The sequence below is a fragment of the Echiichthys vipera genome (genome assembly GCF_963691815.1).
Source record: "Echiichthys vipera genome assembly, chromosome: 9".
Lineage (NCBI taxonomy): Eukaryota > Metazoa > Chordata > Actinopteri > Perciformes > Trachinidae > Echiichthys > Echiichthys vipera.
Genome location: NC_139834.1, coordinates 18,542,987 through 18,563,329, shown reverse-complemented (window position 1 = coordinate 18,563,329; position 20,343 = coordinate 18,542,987). Strand labels below are relative to the sequence as shown.

At 39.1% G+C, this 20,343-nt stretch overlaps 1 protein-coding gene across 2 annotated transcripts; it reads right to left on the bottom strand.

The window, feature by feature from the left end:
- Positions 1-1,483: 1,483 nt before the first annotated feature.
- Positions 1,484-11,739, bottom strand: LOC310951595 (differentially expressed in FDCP 6 homolog). 2 transcript variants are annotated; one of them, XM_083919899.1, is made up of 11 exons: positions 11,637-11,739; positions 9,821-9,961; positions 8,564-8,749; positions 7,421-7,648; positions 7,178-7,324; positions 5,735-5,861; positions 5,340-5,638; positions 5,069-5,235; positions 4,394-4,592; positions 3,585-3,675; positions 1,484-2,287 (listed from the first exon to the last, which is right to left on the bottom strand). In XM_083919899.1, exons 1-11 carry the CDS (start codon positions 11,730-11,732, stop codon positions 2,091-2,093), a joined length of 1,878 nt encoding a protein of 625 aa, XP_083776025.1. In that variant the 5' UTR covers positions 11,733-11,739; the 3' UTR covers positions 1,484-2,090. The 2 variants fall into 2 exon arrangements, with proteins under 2 accessions (XP_083776025.1, XP_083776026.1); XM_083919900.1 differs by having other exon boundaries at positions 5,735-5,843.
- Positions 11,740-20,343: the final 8,604 nt, after the last annotated feature.

The following is a 20,343-nucleotide window of genomic DNA, read 5'->3' as shown; positions in this document are numbered from 1 at the left end:
GTACACAGAAAACACACACACACACACACAGTAAACAGAGCTCTCTGGGGAGTCAAGGTCTCACACACTAATATGCTTTGTCGTTTCTGTGATCTTTGCAGCATGGACGTGTTTTGAATCTTAGCTCTATGATACTAAAACAGCTTTACGTGGCTTTGATCACATCTGCAGAAATAGACCTGTCCAATTCTGTGATTTATTCTAAATGAATCAAATTTACTCCACTATACCGCCTTACAAAGCCATAATTTAAGCACAATATGTACCCTTTTGCTATGTTTTGCTATTCTGTCGCCATGGTATAACTTGAAATTGAAACAAATAGTAAATTATTTGCAGGTTAATATCCCTTTTGTATATAGAACATAGATATAATGGTCTTCTGTTTATAAATAAAAGTTTTCAATACTGATTTTAATAAAAAAAGGAATTTGTTGTTTTGTTTTTAGGTATTTTTTGGTTTGTACTTGTTAACGTAACTGAAACCTTCTGAAAACGGCATGATTTGTTGTAAAATAGAGTTTAAATGAGAACAAAATGAATACTTTAATAGTTAAAACTCAAAAGTATAATACTAATAATAATACATTTTATTTATAGGCACCTTTCTAAGCACTCAAGGACACCGTACATTTGTTAAAAACAGTGCAACACAAACAATAATAAAAATGGGGTGTAAACAAAATGATTATGCCCTGAATTGCCCCCCGGGGACAAATAAAGTTTTTTGAATTGAATTGAATTGAATTAAATCATTGCATGTAGACAATGAGACTTTTTAAAAAACAGTTATGGATTAAAACATATACAGGGGTACAAAAAGTATTCAGACCCCCTTGAATTTCTCTTTCTGTTAATTTGCAGCCATTTAAAATCATTGAGGTAGATTTTTCCCCTCATTAATGTACACACAGCACCCAATTTTTGACAGAAATACAAAGAATTGTAGATTTTTTTGCAAATTCCCTAAAAAAAACCCTCAAATATCACATTCAGAACCTCTGCTGTGTATATTTAACTCAGGCGATGTCGTCTGCTCTCAGCTTCTACACTTTTATTGGAGTCCAGTTGTGTTTAATTAAATCGATTGGACTTGATTAGGAAAGGCACACACCTGTCTATATACTGTTTATATAAATCAATCCAGCCATTAGACATGTAGTTGGCTGTGTGTGTCAGTGGATGTCTCTGTTCTCTCATATGAGACGACAGGTTTCATCCGTGAGAGCCGTCACATTAGTCAGCGATGACACATTTCGACACTGAACAAATGACGTGGACTCATCAAACTCAAGTCGGAGGTGCAGTGTGGGTTTCAACTTGTTCCATCGCGTGGTCTTTGAAATTCAAATGTCACCAATTTTATGACTTATTCAACTATTATTTATTTAGGATATTCATTGCGTAAAGGACCAATTTTTTTTAAGATAACAGCTTATTTAAATTGCATGCATCGGCACATAATTTAAAAGAAGAAATCAGGTTAAGGCATCAATTCACTCTTTTATTTACAATCATGTTAACTGACATAGAAACAGGAAGTTCAATGAGAGTTTCTCTATCTTTCTGTCTTTCCTGTTTATCAGAAGTTACACTTGGACGGAAATTCTATTAAACTCTAATACTGATTTAACTTTTTATGTAAAAAAATAAAAAGTCAAGCCACCATTCACCCCACAAAAAAACATATGTGAAAAGGAAACGATGTTATGTGTCTATATTACAGAGCTAATGAGCTTCTTTGCATTGTATGTTAGCCTTAAAACATCGCTTACTTTGTACTTCCAGGATCTTGCTTACAGCTCATTTTCTTTGCACTGAGGTATCATTTATGTCCTGAACAGGCCTCACACGGGCTGCAGTCAAAGCATTAGTCGGTTCTGCAAGTGCATCTTCTCATAAAGATGTTTTAAACTTTCGCTGTCTGTGAAACAAGGTCAGTAAAATCAACATATAATGGAAATGGTAGTACTGTTGGTAGTAAATTCATTTTTAAGTGTATATGTTCCACTGTTTTTATCTCTTGCCCCCTGTCGGGAAACCTCACAGACCGACCAGAGGTGACTTACGCATCCTCTCTGATCCATGTTTTAGGGGATATCCATGTCTCCGTTAGAGGCATGGGAGTGGCGTTTCTCTAAATCACATCCAGGTCTGGTGTCTACATTTTCTTTGCTCTCCTCGTCTTGATCCTCTGATCCTGATCTCCTTCTGAGTCGCAGCCCGGGATCTCTCTGTGTCGGCATCTGGAAACTTGAGTAGGAGCTCCCCAGTGATGGTCTCTTCTCTAAAGACAACACAAACAAAATACTTCAAAAAATTAATGTTTACAGCAGACTTGGGAAATCAGACATATCGGTTTGGAGATGGGGATGATGAAATACAGAAGGAATTTACTGTCAAAATAAAAAAAAGGAAATATATTTACAGAACAGGCTATGACATATACATCTATAAAATGGAGTCAACAAGTCTTTACATGAAGCAAAGTTAAATAGGTGTTTATGGTGTTTAGTAACAACTCTGGAGGTATAATTCAAATGTTGCTGTAGCATAAAACGCAAATGATAATTTCAAATACACTCTTGTCACCACATAATATGACTTCTTTGTCTGTGAAACACAGTAGCAAGTTTTATTTTATCATCCGATCTGTGTGGAGCGATGAGGAGACTCAAATGAATCCACAAAACAAACAGAAATGTCATATTTAAATAATGTTCTCCATGTTGTTTTCCACCATTTGAGGTTTAAGGTGGTGCACTATTATTTACGTCATCTTGTTGCGCCCTTCTGCGATGGTATAATAGCACCTGTCAGGAGAATTAACTGTTTATCTCAGTGTGCTTAACTTTTAATATTTGATGGAAACCCACTGTAAGAGCCATTTAGAGATAACTGTTTACTTTACATTTTCTGGTATGAATGACTTGTTAACAAATAAGGTGAGCAGCTGTTTTTACTAGTGTGACAATTTCAACCAATTGTAGCTGCCACCAGCCTTAGTTTCTGATTGGTTGATTAGTGGATCAGGCTATTTGTTCATGTTTTACTGTCAGAGGAAGAGCACACAAGTTTCTTTCCATGTAAACGCTTTGCTGATGTATTGTTTCTTTGTGAAAAACCCTTCAGTAAACGTCAACATGGATTATAGAGTTTTATTGAAGCACGCGTCAACCATAACGGACTCTACAGTTTAAGTGGGCAGTAACAGGACATAGATGGAGCCACACTTACACCCACATTAACTTGCATTCTTCTTCTTCTGCTGCAGCTGATTTTAGGTAAATTCAATTACAAATTGTGCTACATTTAAAACTAGGCTATAGTGTGATAATCACTAAGCGTTACTAATAATATTAACTGTGGCTTCGGCCTATTTAAGTGTGACAGTGAGCCAGGATGCAAATCACCAGGACCCTGAAACTGAAGCAGCTAAATCAAAGTTTGTCATCAATAATTTGATTATGTACACTTGTCATTTTCCTACTGTGACATGTCAAAATGTCTAAAAAATCAAGCTCTTTAAACGCTGCATGTTGGTCATACAATGCACCACGCTGTTGTGCGGACGGGACACATACCGCCTGGTCCGATCGGTCTCATCAGTCTGTTCATCTGGACGTTCCAGTGTTTGACGTTGGTGCTCGCCTGGCGAAGTTTCCGCTGAGCAGCCTGTCACAGAAAAAGAGCAGCTCATTAAAACACCTGATTCCTATGAGCAATAAAGATTGTACTACCAACTAACATACATATCAGTAATAAGTATATTTTCACAGCAAGTTTACAAAATTCTGTCACATTAAAGATTAGCAAAGCAGAAATAACACTCCACTTTGTACATTAAGTATAAAATTCATAGTTAGTTACATAAAGTGTCCATAAACCAAGTAAGCCTCTGTAAATAGCCAGAGGTAAAAGTGACTTAGCTGTTTAAAACATGTTTAAAACTGTGGTTCTGGTATGACTTTAAAATGCCATAATAGCTTCTGTTTTGTTTCATTAATGTGCATATTATAATGTGTTGCCCTGACTGTAACTACATGTAAATGCTGCCGTCGTCTTGGCTCTGTCTTCATTGTAAGTGAGATTTTAAATCTTAAAAAAGGCTCTAACCTGGTTAAATGAAGGTTAACACAAATTAATAAACAAAATTCATTGAATTAATAACAGAAGTGTGTTGCTTAAAAATCAACTGAACAGGTGTGCAACATAAAATCTAAGCCAAACTAGCAGCTGATGCTGTTGAGCTTTTATTCAGGTATCGCATCAGATCCCGCAAATGCAATATTTCTTCTTAATCTTTAACTCCATGATGACTCAGTGAAATGTAGTTTAATTGATTTGATTGTTTTCTCATATAACTGTGAGGCTTTTGTTTTGTTGATCTTACCACTACATCCTGATCAACCCTATGCCGGTTGGCGCGGACCTCCTCCAGCTGCCTCTGCGCCTCATCCAGGGACCGGGACTTGGCCTCCATTTCCTGTTTCAGCTCCTGCTTCTCCCTCTGTGTCTTCAGGATGTACTCCTCTTGTTCCTCCTGCAGGCTCATCAGGGCCTTCATTTTCTCCTCCTCCTCCGCCAGTAACCTGTAAGCCACGGAGGACATAATGACAAATGCCATTTCATAAATAATGTATGCTTGACTGCTCACTGTTTGGGAGGACCAAATATTTATATAATGTTTCAGACATTAAAGTGAGCAAATATGCACAGGGCCTGATGCAAGCTGCGGATTAATGTAATCAATTCATCAGAAACATTTACGTGAAAAGATCGAGAGAGCACACTAACAGCAGCACAATAGATCTGACTGATGGTAGCGTTTAACAACTTCCTCTGCTGGCAGCTCAACTTCCTCAGGAACATAACGCAACATGAACTCCTTTCGACAGCTGAGTTTAATATCTGCTGTCTGCACACAACAGCGCCCTTTTTACAGCTAATAGATTATTGTTTGTGAGCTCTTTGTGAACCCAAATAAATGACTTCTTATTGTGCTGTGAAAGGGTACATATGTCTCTAATCATGTATGAGTGGAGATATGCTATGTAAAACACTCAACGTTGCTTGAGCGTAGCGGAAGGACTCCTCATCCCTCCTGGCTTTGATCTCTTGCTGCAGCGCCTCCTCCAAGCGCTTCTGCATCTCCTCCAGCTCCTGGATCCTCTTCCTCTGCCTCTCTGCCTCCTCCTCTTTCAGAGCCATCTCTGCTTGCATACTGACCCGCGCCTGGAGAAACGCAGCACAGAAGCAAAGTAACCAATCAGCACTTACATCTTTGTGCTGCTGAACTCAAACTTTTTTTCCTTCCTTCAGTGCCTCCTCACGCTCACCTCCTCAGCCTCCTTCAGCTGGATCTCGAGCGCCCGCTGGAGCTGCTCGTGCTGCTGGCGCCTCCTCTGCTCGTCCTGCTCCAGGAGGACCTGAGCCTGCTTCTGCGCCTCCTTCAGGAGATCCAGCTCGGCTAGCTTACGCTCCCGTTCCTCCTGCAGGGCCCGCAGCCTCTGCAGCTCTTCTTCCTTGGCCTGTCGTCTCTTCTCCCGCTGCTCGCGCTGTTCACGCCGCTTCAGCTTCAAGTCTTTGTGAAGGGACGTTTTCCCCTCCACATGCAGCCTGATAGCTGTTTGAATGGCTGTGAAGAATACAATGTTTCGATGTCCTGATATAAAGACGAAGCTTTTTTAAGATTGAGAAGTGATTAATACCCGTGAATGAGTTTTCCCCTGACCTGTAGTCCACTCCTGTCTCTGTTTCGTGTCTGAGGCGCTCATCTCATAACTCTTGGAGAGAGTTTTCAGACAAAACATGCACCTCTTCCCATCCCGGTCTGGTAGCACCTGTTCAACAAGGGAAACCTGCATTTTAATGAATATATATCCCTTCTTCACATATCTTTTTATATATTTTAATGTAGGAGACAAAAGAATTGTGAACTTTTTGATCCATTTTGAGCGACCATATGATAGTATAATACATACATACTACATGGTGCAGTTTGTGGTGGTTTGTTTAAAAAAAAATAGAACTTGGGCAGGTTTTTGACTGTGGTACTGTGTGGCATGGATGAGCTAATAATTAATTGACTTAGTGGTCATGTCAAAAGCAACTAAAACGACAATGATAACTCCACTTCAGCTCTTATAAGGAAGGCTTAATATTCAGAATGGGTCATTCATGAGACATAGACTAGCACACTAATCTTGAGTTCAGTTCACTTGAGCTCTGTGAGATTTGTAAGGAAATCTGTGACACCTACATATGAAGCTCTGTCCACTTCTGGGCTGATTGAAAATTACTGGTGGTAGTGAGGTTCAGAAATGGGGGGAGGGTTATGTGATTTTCTCCTTGCTGAAGGAAAAGTAGTCTTCATTTTTTTAGGAGTAAAGGGGAGGGCCTTAAGTGATTAGTGATCATTTGTTACTCTTCTACTGCAGCTTCACTTTAATCTACATTTTAACAGAAAGCAGAAGAAAGTACGGTGTGTCTACTATGAGTACACATGTAAATATGTTAAGATGAGGGATTGGGAGTACGACTGCATATGTGAAAAAAGTTTTAAAATGCATCATAACACCCGAATCTATGAAGAAACTGACAGCGGTCAATTTGGTTTTGACAGGGAAGAGGAATACTCTCTGGTTCTGCTGCATCAATTTTTATACCTTTTTTTTTATTAAAGTCAAATGAGTGTAATGCTAAAACAACGCATCAGGTTTAAATTGGAGAACAAAATTTAAAGTTAGCTATTAGTGCCAAAACTGTACAAATTCAAGAGTGTTAGATTTCTGCGCTATACTGCCCATGCGGCTCCTCGTAACAGAGGTCGCACATGTCTACGGGTTGAGAGCAACTGTGTTTTATTTGAATCTTTTTGTTGTGTGGACATTTTCCAGTAATTCATGGGTAAAACAAAGGTGAGGAAAGTAATGAAGACCATCTTGTTAACCATCTTGTGACCACTTTCACACTAATCTCGCAACACCTTGGGGGAGTCCCAACGCCCAGGATGGGAACTGCTGACTTAAAGAATGACATTTTGACTTTAAAGTATAAAAGAAAGCAAAGGAGCAGTATGTATTTCTTATCTGGCTAAACTGACAAAGTGTATTGTCATTCTTTCTTTTGTTAGCAGTGTTTTCCCTTTGAAAGATGATAACCTCCAGCTGTTTACCTCCACACAGCAGTTCCCATCCAGAACTATGTTGCCCTGGCAGTCCTTGCGGTCCTCTCCGGTGTAGTAGGACAAGTTGCTCGGCCTTAAGGTGAACCAGCGTTCCTTCCAGTTTCTCCTCAGCTGGCCTTTCTTCCACAGATAACCCTGCATGCACCATGACAAATACACACATATACTGTCACCAACACAGTGCAAAGCTAAACTAAAACACAGACTTCTGGTGGCAGATGGCTCTCCTACCTCTTTGAGGACATCACCAACTATCTCCCGATATATTTCCTCTATGGCCATGCTGATTACGCTCCTATCAATTCCTCTGGTTATCTTTCCCGAGTTCATCATCTCCAGAAAAACCCAAACAGTAATACCGATCTGCTGCACTGAGTCCTGGGAGAAGAAGTCTTCTAATTCCACACCGTTGAACTCAATACTCATAGCCATACATATCTTCTTGAGGAGGTACTCCACCTGAGGAGGAAAAAGAAACCAAAAGTTTTGAGGGTGAGAAAAATGTGGTTCATTTGAAATATCTGTTTTTTCTGCATCACACTCAAGGGAGGAAGTTACTTAAACAAGATAATTATTTATTTCAGTATAATCAAATATCTTTTATTTATCTTTTTGGAGTTTTTGTACTCAATTTTAGTGACTTTCCTCTAAAGTTTTATTCATATTTTTTTTATTAACTGGCAGATAAGATCAGAGCAGTCTCATTTTACATTAACTGTGCATTTTATTTTGTAGATTTTCAACATAAAACACAATTAAGATCACATCCAACAATGTCAAGAGTAACTTTTATTTTTCTAGATTCTCAATTAAACGTACTTTAGTAACAATATTTACGACACTGTAGTACTCATTACACCACAGATTTCTTTGCACAGTGGTTGGTGTGTGAAGCACGTACTAAAATAAAACTGGATAAAGCTTTCTTAAACACAGCATGATAGAAACGACTCTGCCCTTGAAATGTACGGCTTCTCTTGGCAGCAGCTGTAAAACCAACACGACAGGAAACCGAAACGAGTTTGCAAGTAAGAAACAAGCCCACACCGCTACATGAAAAAGAGCAGCGCGTTCCATGATGGCAAAAAACAAGGTCTCTGGCAGGGTGTACTTAGTGGTTTTAAGAGATCCAACACCACTTTTAGGTCACAGATTACTGACTACAGTCTCTGAATTGTACTCAACAACAGAGCAAAATTGTTTGAAATATAAATGTGACTAAATTTAGAAACAAGTTCGTCACACGCAGAAATATGAGAAATAACTTATGTTCCAAGAAAAATTATATTTGTGTAAAAAAGTGTATGTTTTGTGGTAGAATGAGTGAAAGTGAGGAAATTCCTTTAAATCTAAATATAGTCAAGTTCAACCTACCTCGTCAGGGACCATAACCAAAGGGTACTTGTCTTCAGAGAGAAAATTAAAAAGGCACCAAAGTCGAAAAGCATCCCTCTCTGGCAGAACGGTGCTGCTGGTTTTGTCCGTCTGGTAGTTTTTCTTTGCTGTAAGCGTCCAACAGAGCTCATCTACGTTTTCCTTAATAAAAGAGCCCTCAATAACCTACAACAACAACAACATGCAGAGATGCAGAGATTAAATAACTTTAACAGCATTTGAGACTACACAGCATTACAATTTGACAAAACAAAAAGAGCATTTACACTGGAGATCAAGTATTAATACTTGATTTATTTTGAAATACTTTTTTTTTAAATGTTCAGAATTGGATGGTGTGGAGATCCAGGTATTTAACCTGTAGTAAGGGCCTACACAAGGCCGATGATGTCACTGGGTCCCAGTTGCTTTGACTTAAATTTCTTTGTGGATAACGATGACCTGGACAAATGAGAGTATTCACAGGCTGATTTAAACAATGTTTTCTTAGGGCTATAGGATTCAGAAAATTAATAAGAAGTGTAGAGACCCTTGTTTTGAATGACTTCAGCACATCTGCGCCCACAGGACATCACTAGTTTCAACCACTGCTCTGGTTTGATCTTGGTCCATTCTTCTTCAGTCTCTTCCACAGTTCAGTAACTGTAGTGGGTTTCTTAGACATTACTTTGTTGGTCTGATGGGAAACATAAAGTTCAGCGTCGGACTGGGGAAAGACTGAACACAAAGTGTCTAAAGAAGTCAGCTCAGATCTAGTGAGTCCAGATCTAAACCCCATAGAGAATCTTTGGAAAATCCTCGGCAACAAAGTAATGACGAATAAACCCACTGCAGTTACCAAACTCTGGAAGAGACTGAAGAAGAATGGACCAAGATCAAACCAGAAATGTGAGAAACTAGTGATTTCCTGTGGGCCCAGATGTGCTGAAGTCATTCAAAGCAAGGGCCTCTACACTTCCTATTCGTTTTTGAAACCTATAGCTCTAAGAAAACATTGTTTAAATCTTCTCTTCTGACACAGTGGTTACTGTTCTTTATTTTAGCTCACTGTGGTTTTCACAAAACAAAGGTTTTTGTTTAAGTGCCTTGGTTATTTAAAAAAACATGCCAGTACAGCAGTGGTATAGCCACAGCAGATATTCTATCAAATTCTGAGCAATAAAAAAAAGAAACAGTATTTCAGAATAAATCAAGTATTAATACCTATTTTTCTAATTTTAGTTTCATTTTTATCACCTTGTCCAGGATGTATTTGTTGAGGTAAGGCATATAACCCTGACTGGAAACTGGACCATCATCATCATCCCTGAAGTGCTCCTCCAAAGCAACTGGGTCATGTGGGATAGACAACACTGTGCACAGGTTGTGGGAAAGCACCTGAAAAATCATAGAGTACAGGACAGAAATATAGATAATATAAAAAAAAGAATACAACACACTGCGGCAGTGAGATGCAGAGCTAATCAGGTAAACTACATAAACATGAATGTTACATGCAAAACTAAATTACATACTGGATATGTCATAGACCGTTTAGTTTTCTGGGATAAAACCTTTTTTGATAGTAGTCCCTCTGATAAAATAGTTCATAGTATGTTCATTTGGATCTTACGGGGAACTGAAAGTTTGGATTTCTGCTGCATCGTATTTCCAAAAATACTTTTCTTTTCACATTTGTAAGTGTGAAAAAGTATAAAGTGGTGTATAGCACGGCAAGCATTTTAAGATGCAATGTTTGAACGTGAAAAATTAAATCAATCAAGTGTCATGTGTGCAGCAGCTTTCATGCATTTAGTGCAGCTCAAAGTGCCTCACAGGTGCCTGACAAACTAAAAAGACAGTGCAAAGACAAATTAGTAAAACGATGGAAGGCTTGTGCAAATAAATATGGCGTCATAACATTGAAAAATGTGAATACAAATTGTAAACGTTAAATAAGAAAAATAACACAAAATAGATAAGACAAAAACAAAAAAGGATGACGATCAAATATCCAGTAACATAAACATAATGTAATCAGTGTACTTCAATTACTATTATTACTTTGACAGGAATAGATTTTTTCAAATGAGAATTTGTAACGTCTTGAGATATCTGTTGCATGTTATCAGACAACCAGTCTCTGTGTGTTGAGCCATAACCACATCCTGTCTCTAGTCTCCAGTGCACTACAACATCTGTCAGTTTGGAGGCCACGGCGTGCAAACTGCTCGCTTCTCAGCTCGCTTCTCAGCTCGTCTAAAGAACACGGTGCCTGTACACAGGCTGCATGCATGAGAGGGATAAGCCAAGTCATGAGGCTGACTCGCTGTGAGCCAGGCAGCACATCGAAGTAACGTGAAGGTGGCTGGAAATGGAGCTTGATCCACAGCAAAAACCAAGAAGTGACATAACAATGATATCAACAGAAATACAGAGGATTCATTGACGCACTGTGGCGAGAGACAACAATCACCAACATGTTTCCACTTTGTCCTTGCTCTCACTGTAACAATGTTCTTTTGACGTACACGGGCTTGTGTCTATTCAACGTGCTGTTCTCTGGTCAGGTCCAGTGCCAGAGGACCCTTTGCACTACAAGCTGGTACATGGAGGCCCAGTGTTAAGCACAGCTTGGAGATGAGGGCTCCCATTCATATACAGACTGAGAGCAAACTGTTTCTCCTGTGCTCTTGCCAGACAGAGGTGCATATTGTCCCCTCTCTCAGCAGTGAAAGCATTTTACTTTAAATATAGAGAACAAATTTGTTCCTAGTTGGACAGCATGTGGTTTAAAAACACAGGAAATATTGAGGATGATATGTAGTATCAGATTGCGTACACACACTTAGTTCCTGAAGCACAAGATCAAATGTAACAAAGACCAAATAACAAGTGCATTTGTGACATTTAGTTTGCTGAGCACTTCAAATATTTTCACCTCATCCTCCTCAGAGCGAGCCCACGTGATGGAATATGATTTGAGGTAGGAAATGAGGCAACAGAGTGAAAGAGCGAGTGAATTGTAAGACAAGAAAACGTCTAATTTTTCAAGTAGAGGACCCCCACTCACCTTCAGCTGAGACTTGGACACCTTACCACTCTTCTCTAGATCCAGGGCTGTAAAACCATACCAGATGGACTTGAGCAGCTCAGACCGCAGGTCCATGTCTGCAGCAGAGTAACTTTCTGGTTTCCTCCTCTACGTCTCTTCTTCTTCCCTTTGCTGTTGACACCGGGCCCCTGGGTGACAGGCAGACACCCACACTGTGCTGCTGCTGTCAGGCAGGCGTGGGGCTTTAGCAGACTGCTGGCAGTGACACCTGCAGGCCGTCCACAGTCACTGACTGAGAGGGAGGGTCTGACTGTTTACTACATGATGTGATCCAGCCTCCCAGGGGTGGAACAAGTGTTCAAACCCTTGATAAAATACTTAATCACAAGTTAAAGTCCTTCATATACTTTGGTACCTTTTAAACTGTTGTATTATCATTAGAGTTTTGTTATTAAAAATATGTTCTATCATTATATCATTAAATTATTATTATTATTACCGATGCATCAACGTTTCAATATCGCGTGTATGTGCTAATTTTGACAATCTATGTATATTATTGAGTAACTACTCTCGTGTGTGCATAATGTTTTATAAACGCATCCTGTTTTGTCAGTTATATCTTTATCTGCAAATTAAAGAGTAACTGAAGTTATCCAATAAATGTAGTAAGTGTAAAGTAACATAAAATATAACTCTGTAAAGTATATATCCCTCAGAATTGTTCTACTCACATACTACTACTACTTGAGTAAATGTATTTTCCACCTCTGTTGCCTTCATGTGCTGGGGAAAGTGTAGAATTAAAAAAATACTGCTGAACATGAATGTGAATTCATTTTTCTAGAAGACCTGATTAGTCGAGATATGGTGTTAAGTTTTTTATAGCTATGGTGTTATTATTTGCAAACCATGAGAAGCCACCTAGGCCAATATTGAATACTTGCATACACATACATATATACCGGCATAAGCACTTTCACATACAGTACATGCAAACTCTCATGCATATACATACACAGAGACATGTACGTCGATCAAACATGCATAGGACTGGTTTACAGTTTGAATGGAGTTTTAGTTGTACCCTTTTTCTTGGTTCCTCAAGTGCATGGTTGCTTATTAGTGTGATTTATTTATTGTTATTTATTTACTTTGTGTGTGTATTATACTAGTTTATATAAGGTACTTAAAGTATAGAATGAGATCTGAGTGTGGAGAAATTGGGAAGTCTGTGGTGTCTGTCAAATGTCTGTCAGATTTTTTTCTGTGGTTCATTAATTATTATGGAGTTGTCGTTGTTTGTTCTTGTTGTGTCATGTATAAATGGATGTTTTTCATGTGTAAGTGTGAATGTTTATGTGTATGTTGTGTGTATATCGGACCCAAGGAAGAATAGCCGATGCTGCCGCAGGTGCTAATGGGAAACCTAATAAAGAAAGAAAGAAAGTATGTTTGTATGTGTGCATGTCAGTATGTGTGTAAACATGTGAGAGAATGTATGTGTTTGTCTAAGTATCTATTTGAAAAGGTTTGTGTTTGTGTGTTTGTTAGAATATATTTGTTTGTGCTTCAGTATGTATATAAATATGTGCATGTTTATTATGTTTTAGCATAAGTAACCTCATCAGCATGCATGTGTTTGTATATATGAACGTCTCTATGAATATATATGTATGTATGAGAGTATACATGTGCAAGTGAAGTATGCATGTATTTGCAAGAGCTCACTGGCAGGCCGGTTATGTAATTGTTACCAGTAAAATTGTAGTTTTACATATCAGTGATGTCCTCTTTACAGGTCAGATTGTATTTTGGATAGTCAAAACTACATTATGGATATCTGGAATAGCTTTTCATTTGGGATATCTGACTAGTAACAACTGGATTGTAGATCCCACATGCAGCCACACCCTTTGCTGTATGTTACACCTCTCCTGTTTCCTGTCACTCTTCAAAAAGCTGTCACTATCAAATAAAGGCATGAAAAGGCCAAAAAATAATCTTCAAAATGTAATTGTGAATATCTAGAATTAAAACCCCAATACACATGAATGGCAAAAGTGACCTAAGTTGTACTAGTAAGAATGTAATTGGGGATAACTGACCAATTAAATTACAAATATCTGCAATACACATCCAGTATAGCTATTAAATGTTAAACCCACGTGCCATAGGCAATAAATTATGGATTTTTTTTTATTTGGCTAAAAATTGTATCTCGATTGAGTGTTACAAAAGATGCATATAAAACTGCTGTTTTATAAAAGCTTTTCCTCATAAATTGTTTTTGTGTTGTTTGTTTTACTCAGAGGTTATTTACCTGTTTAGGGGTCAATATAGCAAAATGATCTTCCCTTACACACATATTCATTGTTTTTATGGAAATTATCACTCTTTCTTATCATTGTTGCTACCAAAGATACTTTGTAATATGTTTACCATCGCTTTTACTATTGTCTGCATTTTGTGTATTTTGAAATCTCAGTCATTTAGTGGATTGTTTTATGGAGGATTCAAATAAACCCTCTGGGATTTTTTTTTTCATTTGTCATTTTTTGTAATTTCTTTGTATGTTTTTAAATCGTGCAAACAATAAAATTAAAATAAATGAATAGCTAGTTTTCACTTAGATATAAAAGGTTAATATTGTTTATTTTGGTCGTTTACACTGTTTAACAATGAGCAAAGTACAATAGTACCTGCTAGCCAACGTTAGCCTGGTTCCAGCCGTCTGAATGGACATGTTTTGATCCAGTATCTCCGTATTAACTATGATATGATATAAAATAATATCTTTAAACTAAAACCTAATGTAGTCTCTGATGCTGCTTTTATGTTTTGATGAGCCAAAGACCCTCTGGTGGACAATAAAACACTCTTCTATTCTTCTGTTTCTACTTTTGAGGCCGCGGCAAAAAACAATCACGTGACAAAACAACTTTCGCGTCGTTACCATGGAGCTGTTTGTGAAAATCGGCTGCTCATTGGTCAACGATATCGTCACGACTAAAGCGAGCACTCCCATTGGTTGGGGCGGTTTGCTATTACGACCAATGGCGAAGCGCGCTTTATACAAAACTGCTGCGAGTAGGAAGTTGACTGCGGTGTGAAAGGACGAAACAAGGGATCTTTAAACCTGCACAAAACGCCTGGAAAACCAAAGTGTTTGAAGTAATTTTACCTGGAGTACTTTGCTGGAAGCACTGACGGAAGTAGTGGAGGCCATTTTCTCTGTTCAAAGTATGTACCGTGTGTGATAAACGGCTTTACGGGCGTCTGTATGTGCTGATCGGGCTGATAAATGTCATTATTTAAGGTGCCATTGGGCTGCATGGAGCTCCAGCTTTCTTAACTTCCTGCTTGGTTGTATTGCTTTTCTTCTATTTTAGCTTTGGGGCGGTTTAATTGTTAAAACCTTGTAAGTAATATATGTAAAGGCTGGTGTTTCTGCTTGTGCATAATTTATGTCTTCCTTCTATCAGTGCTTTCAACATGCTTAATTGCTTATTTGGGTATACCATTTGTTGCTCCTCTAGTTGCTCTTCACACCTGTCTATCATTATGGACTCCTCTCCAGTCCTTCGTCAACAAAGTGCCAACAAAATCCGCAGTGACTTCATGAGGTAAGACAGTTTATGAAGTATTAGAGGCACTTTATTTTCGCCTGTCTTTTGGGCAGAATGGGTGCAGCTTGTTGCAAAGACTGAAAACTAGCACTGACATATTTGTGTTTACTTGTTCTTCAATGATTGATTAAAACAAAGTTTAACTCCAAATCAGGGATCCTAAACACTTTATAACTGGCCCCTCAGCTAAAAGAGAGATGAAGCAGAGATCTTCTACTACAAATACTGTATTAAATTAAGTTGCATATTAAATTGGGCCTAACAGCTAGGGTGGCCTAAAGCCTGTACACAAAGCTTCTTATGGCGCATACTATACTGAGATATTACAGTGATCATTATGAACATGTTTATATATTAATACATCAAAAGTTAACGTTAAACATACAGTATGAAGGCACATTAAGTCATTCAGCTCAGTTGTATCTGTGCATGGCTACCTTAGTGGCTACCTTGCCTATAGGTATTTGTTTATCCATCCATCCATCATCTGCAACCGCTTTTCCCTGAAGGGGTCGCGGGGGGCTGGAGCCAATCCCAGCTGTGTTTGGGCGTGAGGCGGGGTCCACCCTGGACAGGACGTCAGTCTATTGCAGGGCACATAGAGACAAACAGAGACAGACAACCACTCACACTCACATTCACACCTACGGGCAAATTACAGTCATCAATTAATGATATGTCTTTGTATGGGAGCCGGAGAGAACCCACACAGACACGGGGAGAACGCGCAAACTCCACACAGAAGGGCCCCAGCCGGACTCAAACAGGAAACCCTCAGTGCGAACCACAACACCACTGGGCCGCCCAGTGTTTATGTTTGCAAAAATGTATCTTTGCTAATAATATGTTGCATTCATGTTAATGTATATTTTCAGAAAAAAAAATGTTGGAAAGATTATCAAACAATTTGGCGGTACCCCCCCCCCCCCCTGTTGAAGATCTCTGCTCTAAATGCTTTTATAATTTTGCCACTGACTGATTTTTCTCCACTCAGAACGAAGAATGAACATAACAAAATGGCAACGCACCCAAAGCCTCCAAAACTCCTCTCTGCACCTCACTTTTCCAACCGGAATATTGAAAACCAGAATCCAGGAAACTCAGAAATGGGTAGGATGGCACCGGTGCGACCAGGTGTGAGTCGGCTTCCAGTGCTCGCGAAGTCCCAGCGTCTTCAGACGCCGTCCGACTTCAGCCAGTCTCACTGTAGGTGGGAGGAGAAACCTCTGGCTGTAAGTGCCTCCTTTCTGTCCAGCAGATTTAAAAGTTTTCTTTTTAATCAGATTAATTGCATGTTCTTTACACTTTATCATTTCCCTACAGGGGAAAACTAAGAAGAAAAAGCCGTGCACCAGACCTGTACCCTTCAACTTTTCTCAGCCCAAGAGCTCAAGAGTGGCCACTGAAAATCAACAGCCCCTCACTGTTTCACAGTCAAGGACAGGCACTCATGCTATCCGACCAGATAACAATGTATGCAATGCTCGCCTTAAAATCCAAAACACAGATGCAAAAGCTATTAAAAATACAGCTACGTTAAACCGCAATAAGGACTCGATTAAAGGTACAGGGACGTTTAATGGAAAGGCTTCAGAATACACATCCAAGCTATCAGGACAGCCTGGGCCGTCCAGCACATTTAAGACTGCAGCCACTTTGTACGATCCTTCATCATCCGTTCCTAATAATGCGATGCATCAGACCGCCACCGCTTCTTCTGCACGGCCTGCTGTCAGTGCAGAGGCCTGTTTGAATAACATGAGCCTGCTCAGTCTCAGAGATCCAGTCAAGACATCACATGCAAGCCAAAACATGCAGATGAACACGCAGGGCAATTTTTCCAAAAGTTCAGCTGGTAAGTTAAATGTGTTATTGCTTTTAAACAGTAAACTTCCATCTGTGTTACAAATCAAGCATCAAAAATACTACAGAATATAAATTAGTATCCTACATTTGCACCTATGTAGACTCATTTGTTATTGCACCCTGTTGCCAGTTTATTAGGTAGACCTGTAGCTAAAACTAATGCAGTCTAATCCATCAGCCCTATATGAAAATTATGACCTGTTTTAGAGAGCTGTCAGTTCATCGTTTTGGTCATTTCAAAGGCTGTAGTTTATGGTGCTGTTGTGTATTATCTACATTAAATGGACATTTAAATACTGCTGCAACTGCTGCATTTTTCCAAAGAGCTGAATGTATCTCACCTGCACAACAACACCATCGTAGCTTAATATTAATTATATAGCTACAATCATTAGGACTTTCATGGTTGCCTACTCCCTGTTGTGTTAGTTGTGACTTTATAACTAGATTGCCCACTTATTGTCCATGCGAACAGCAATAAGCTGTGTTTATTGCGTATTGCAGACAAAGGGGAGAACTTCCAGTCCGATCATGCAGCTTTGCTCAGTATCCTCCGAAACGAAGGAGTGAATGCCCCAGGTCGGGCTTCTGCAACTCCACAAAGCAAACCCTATAACAATCTGGTGAGTTGGTTTTATAATTGTCGTATACTGCCTTCTTTTACAATATCTTTTGGTCACTACACTTCTGCTGACGGGTTGTTTTTGCCGTTTTGAATGTTTGTTTTTGTCTGAAAGGTGATTTCACCGTTTGACTATTTTTTAATGTTATAAATATACTGTTTACAATTTTATTGTCCGATGCTTTTATATATACTGATATTTATTTCGGTACATAGAAGTCAAATGTTTATGTTTCCCTTTGTTCATTGAGTTATCCTTGTTTTGAACTGCATGTCGGTTTCTGTAAAGCTGATTCTGTCTCTGATCTTTCAAATCATTTGCTGGTGATTCTCTTGTTTGCAGCCCCAACGAGTGTCTGTCATGCAGAGTCGACAAAAAGCTGGACCCACTACAGGTAAAACCATTTCCATTGAAATGTCATGTCTTCTCGTTTCATAAAACGTTATCACAGTCAAACCAGTTAAATAATTGTCAAGCGATGTCTTGATACATGTGCGTATTTGTAGCTGCTAACCTTTTTTCTCTTTAAATGAAAGGAATAGTTTCACTTTGGATAATAATTGTTCTCTTATTCACTGTCTCGCACTGAATTAGACGGGGGGTTAGAGGTGGACATGATGTGCAGACATGTTCTAGCTTGGTCCATAGATTTCACATTAGGATAAGCATTTAGAAAAAAAATATTTTCTTGGCATGGAAAGTTTTGCAATTACATAACCTGAATGGTTTAAAAAAGTATTAATACAAATAATAACAAGTGACCTAGTTTGTAGTTGAAGGTGTCCTGTCACAAGAGGTCTGTGGGGAAAATACATTTTAAGCTGCAGGGGATTTTTTCTTTACAGTTCCTCGCTGCAAGTTTGTTTCATTGGCAGGAAGTGCTGGCGCCAAAATAGTCCAGGGCATAACCCCATGTAACACAGCAATATGCCGTTTTCTTACACTTTAGTATGAATGAAACGAAGAAAATACAATGTGTTAACAAGTGAGTTTAGCAGTGCTAGTAGGCAGGTTTAATTACCTTTATACAGTCAGGCTAGCTTTTCCCCTCTGTTTCTAGTCTTTGTGCTAAGCTAAGCTAACTGGCAGCTGGCTCCAACTTCATATTCACCATATAAACATGAGAAATAAGCATTTTTTTCTAATTTTCAAAACTAATGACACTATGATATCAACAATTCAATACAAATGCAAGTCTAAAGAACCCAAAGTGATGTTTTGTATCGACCAGAAACGGAAAGAGGCAAATAAATTTTAGCTCTTCTAAAGCTAAAGTTACCTAATAATGCAATAAAATGAATTGCCCTTGCTGTGTCAATTGAATCGGTGCTATTTTTGCTCTTCTTGAAGGAGCAATGAAGTCGGTGGAGTTCTTCCCGGACCCTGCTGCGTTGCAAAGTATTCTGCAGAACGAGGGAGTGAAGGTTGGAGGGCCTGTGGGTGCCACGCCCCGAAAGTCTGTCTGTCCGTCAGGCAGAGGCACTTCAATCTACACAGTAATATTAGTAAAATTAGTTTTGCTTTCACTTTGTCTCTTTGTTTTGTCCTTGAAGCAGTTTAATTTACGGTGTTGCTTCCTTTCTCAGGCTCAGAGAGTGCCGGTTAGAAAGAATCGTGCAGAAGCAAACGGAGGTCCAGTAGGTAAGATGCAGAAATGTTGTTCTTGTTAGGTTTCATTTCTATTCTATTCTATAACCTAACACAGCCTTATCTCTTTGTCCTTCTACCCTGACGTGACGCTGCTGTTTTATCCTCAGCACTAGCACTCAAAGAGACTCCACTGAAGACATGGACTCCACAGAGGGTCCCTAACACCAAGCATCAGCCCATGTCTGCTATGGTCAGTGTACACGTACTGTATGTTCTCGTTCTGTCCGTTTGGCTCATGGTGTTTTCTCACAGTCAGTCGCTCATCACACCATTGTGCTGTTTTCAGAAATGCTATCTGTCGTCACAACGGTCACCGTACGCCAGCACTCCCGGGCAGTGGAGCCGCAAAGCCAACCTTCAGCCGCACCAGGAGGTGAGAGCAGGAAATCTTGCAATTTTATGATTTGTCTAGAGAGCTTTTACAGGAATCACAGAAGACAAAAAGAGAAACATAATCCGTATTTGCACGTAAGATGTCCGCTGCAAGCAATGACAGAATAAAACATTTTTATTGAAGGGTTTCAATAAATAAATTCAAAGCAGCTACAAGAGACTATATAGACTTTCTGATTTTTTATTTTTTATTTAGATATACTCAAACAGAGGTGCTCAAAATTTGAGGACTGAGTGCCAAATTAGGGAGCCAGCACATGACTGAGTGCTGCAAAGAAAATTCAGTTGCGAGTTGTCCAATGAAATTGCTAACTTTAGCTAACAGCACTAGCATTGATGATGGGATGTAATCCCCATGCTTCTCTTGTAATAATTGTCAGTACCAATCCACACCAGTAGCTTTCTACAATTGTCATCCCTAACCTGACAGATGCTTGTTTGAGGCAGCGTATTAAATGTGAGCTACTGAAAGTGCTTAAAATATCACACATGCATTTCATGTCATCTGTTGAGGACTGCGCAAAATGTTTCAGAGGGCCGCCATCCGTCTGTCATATGTACTTT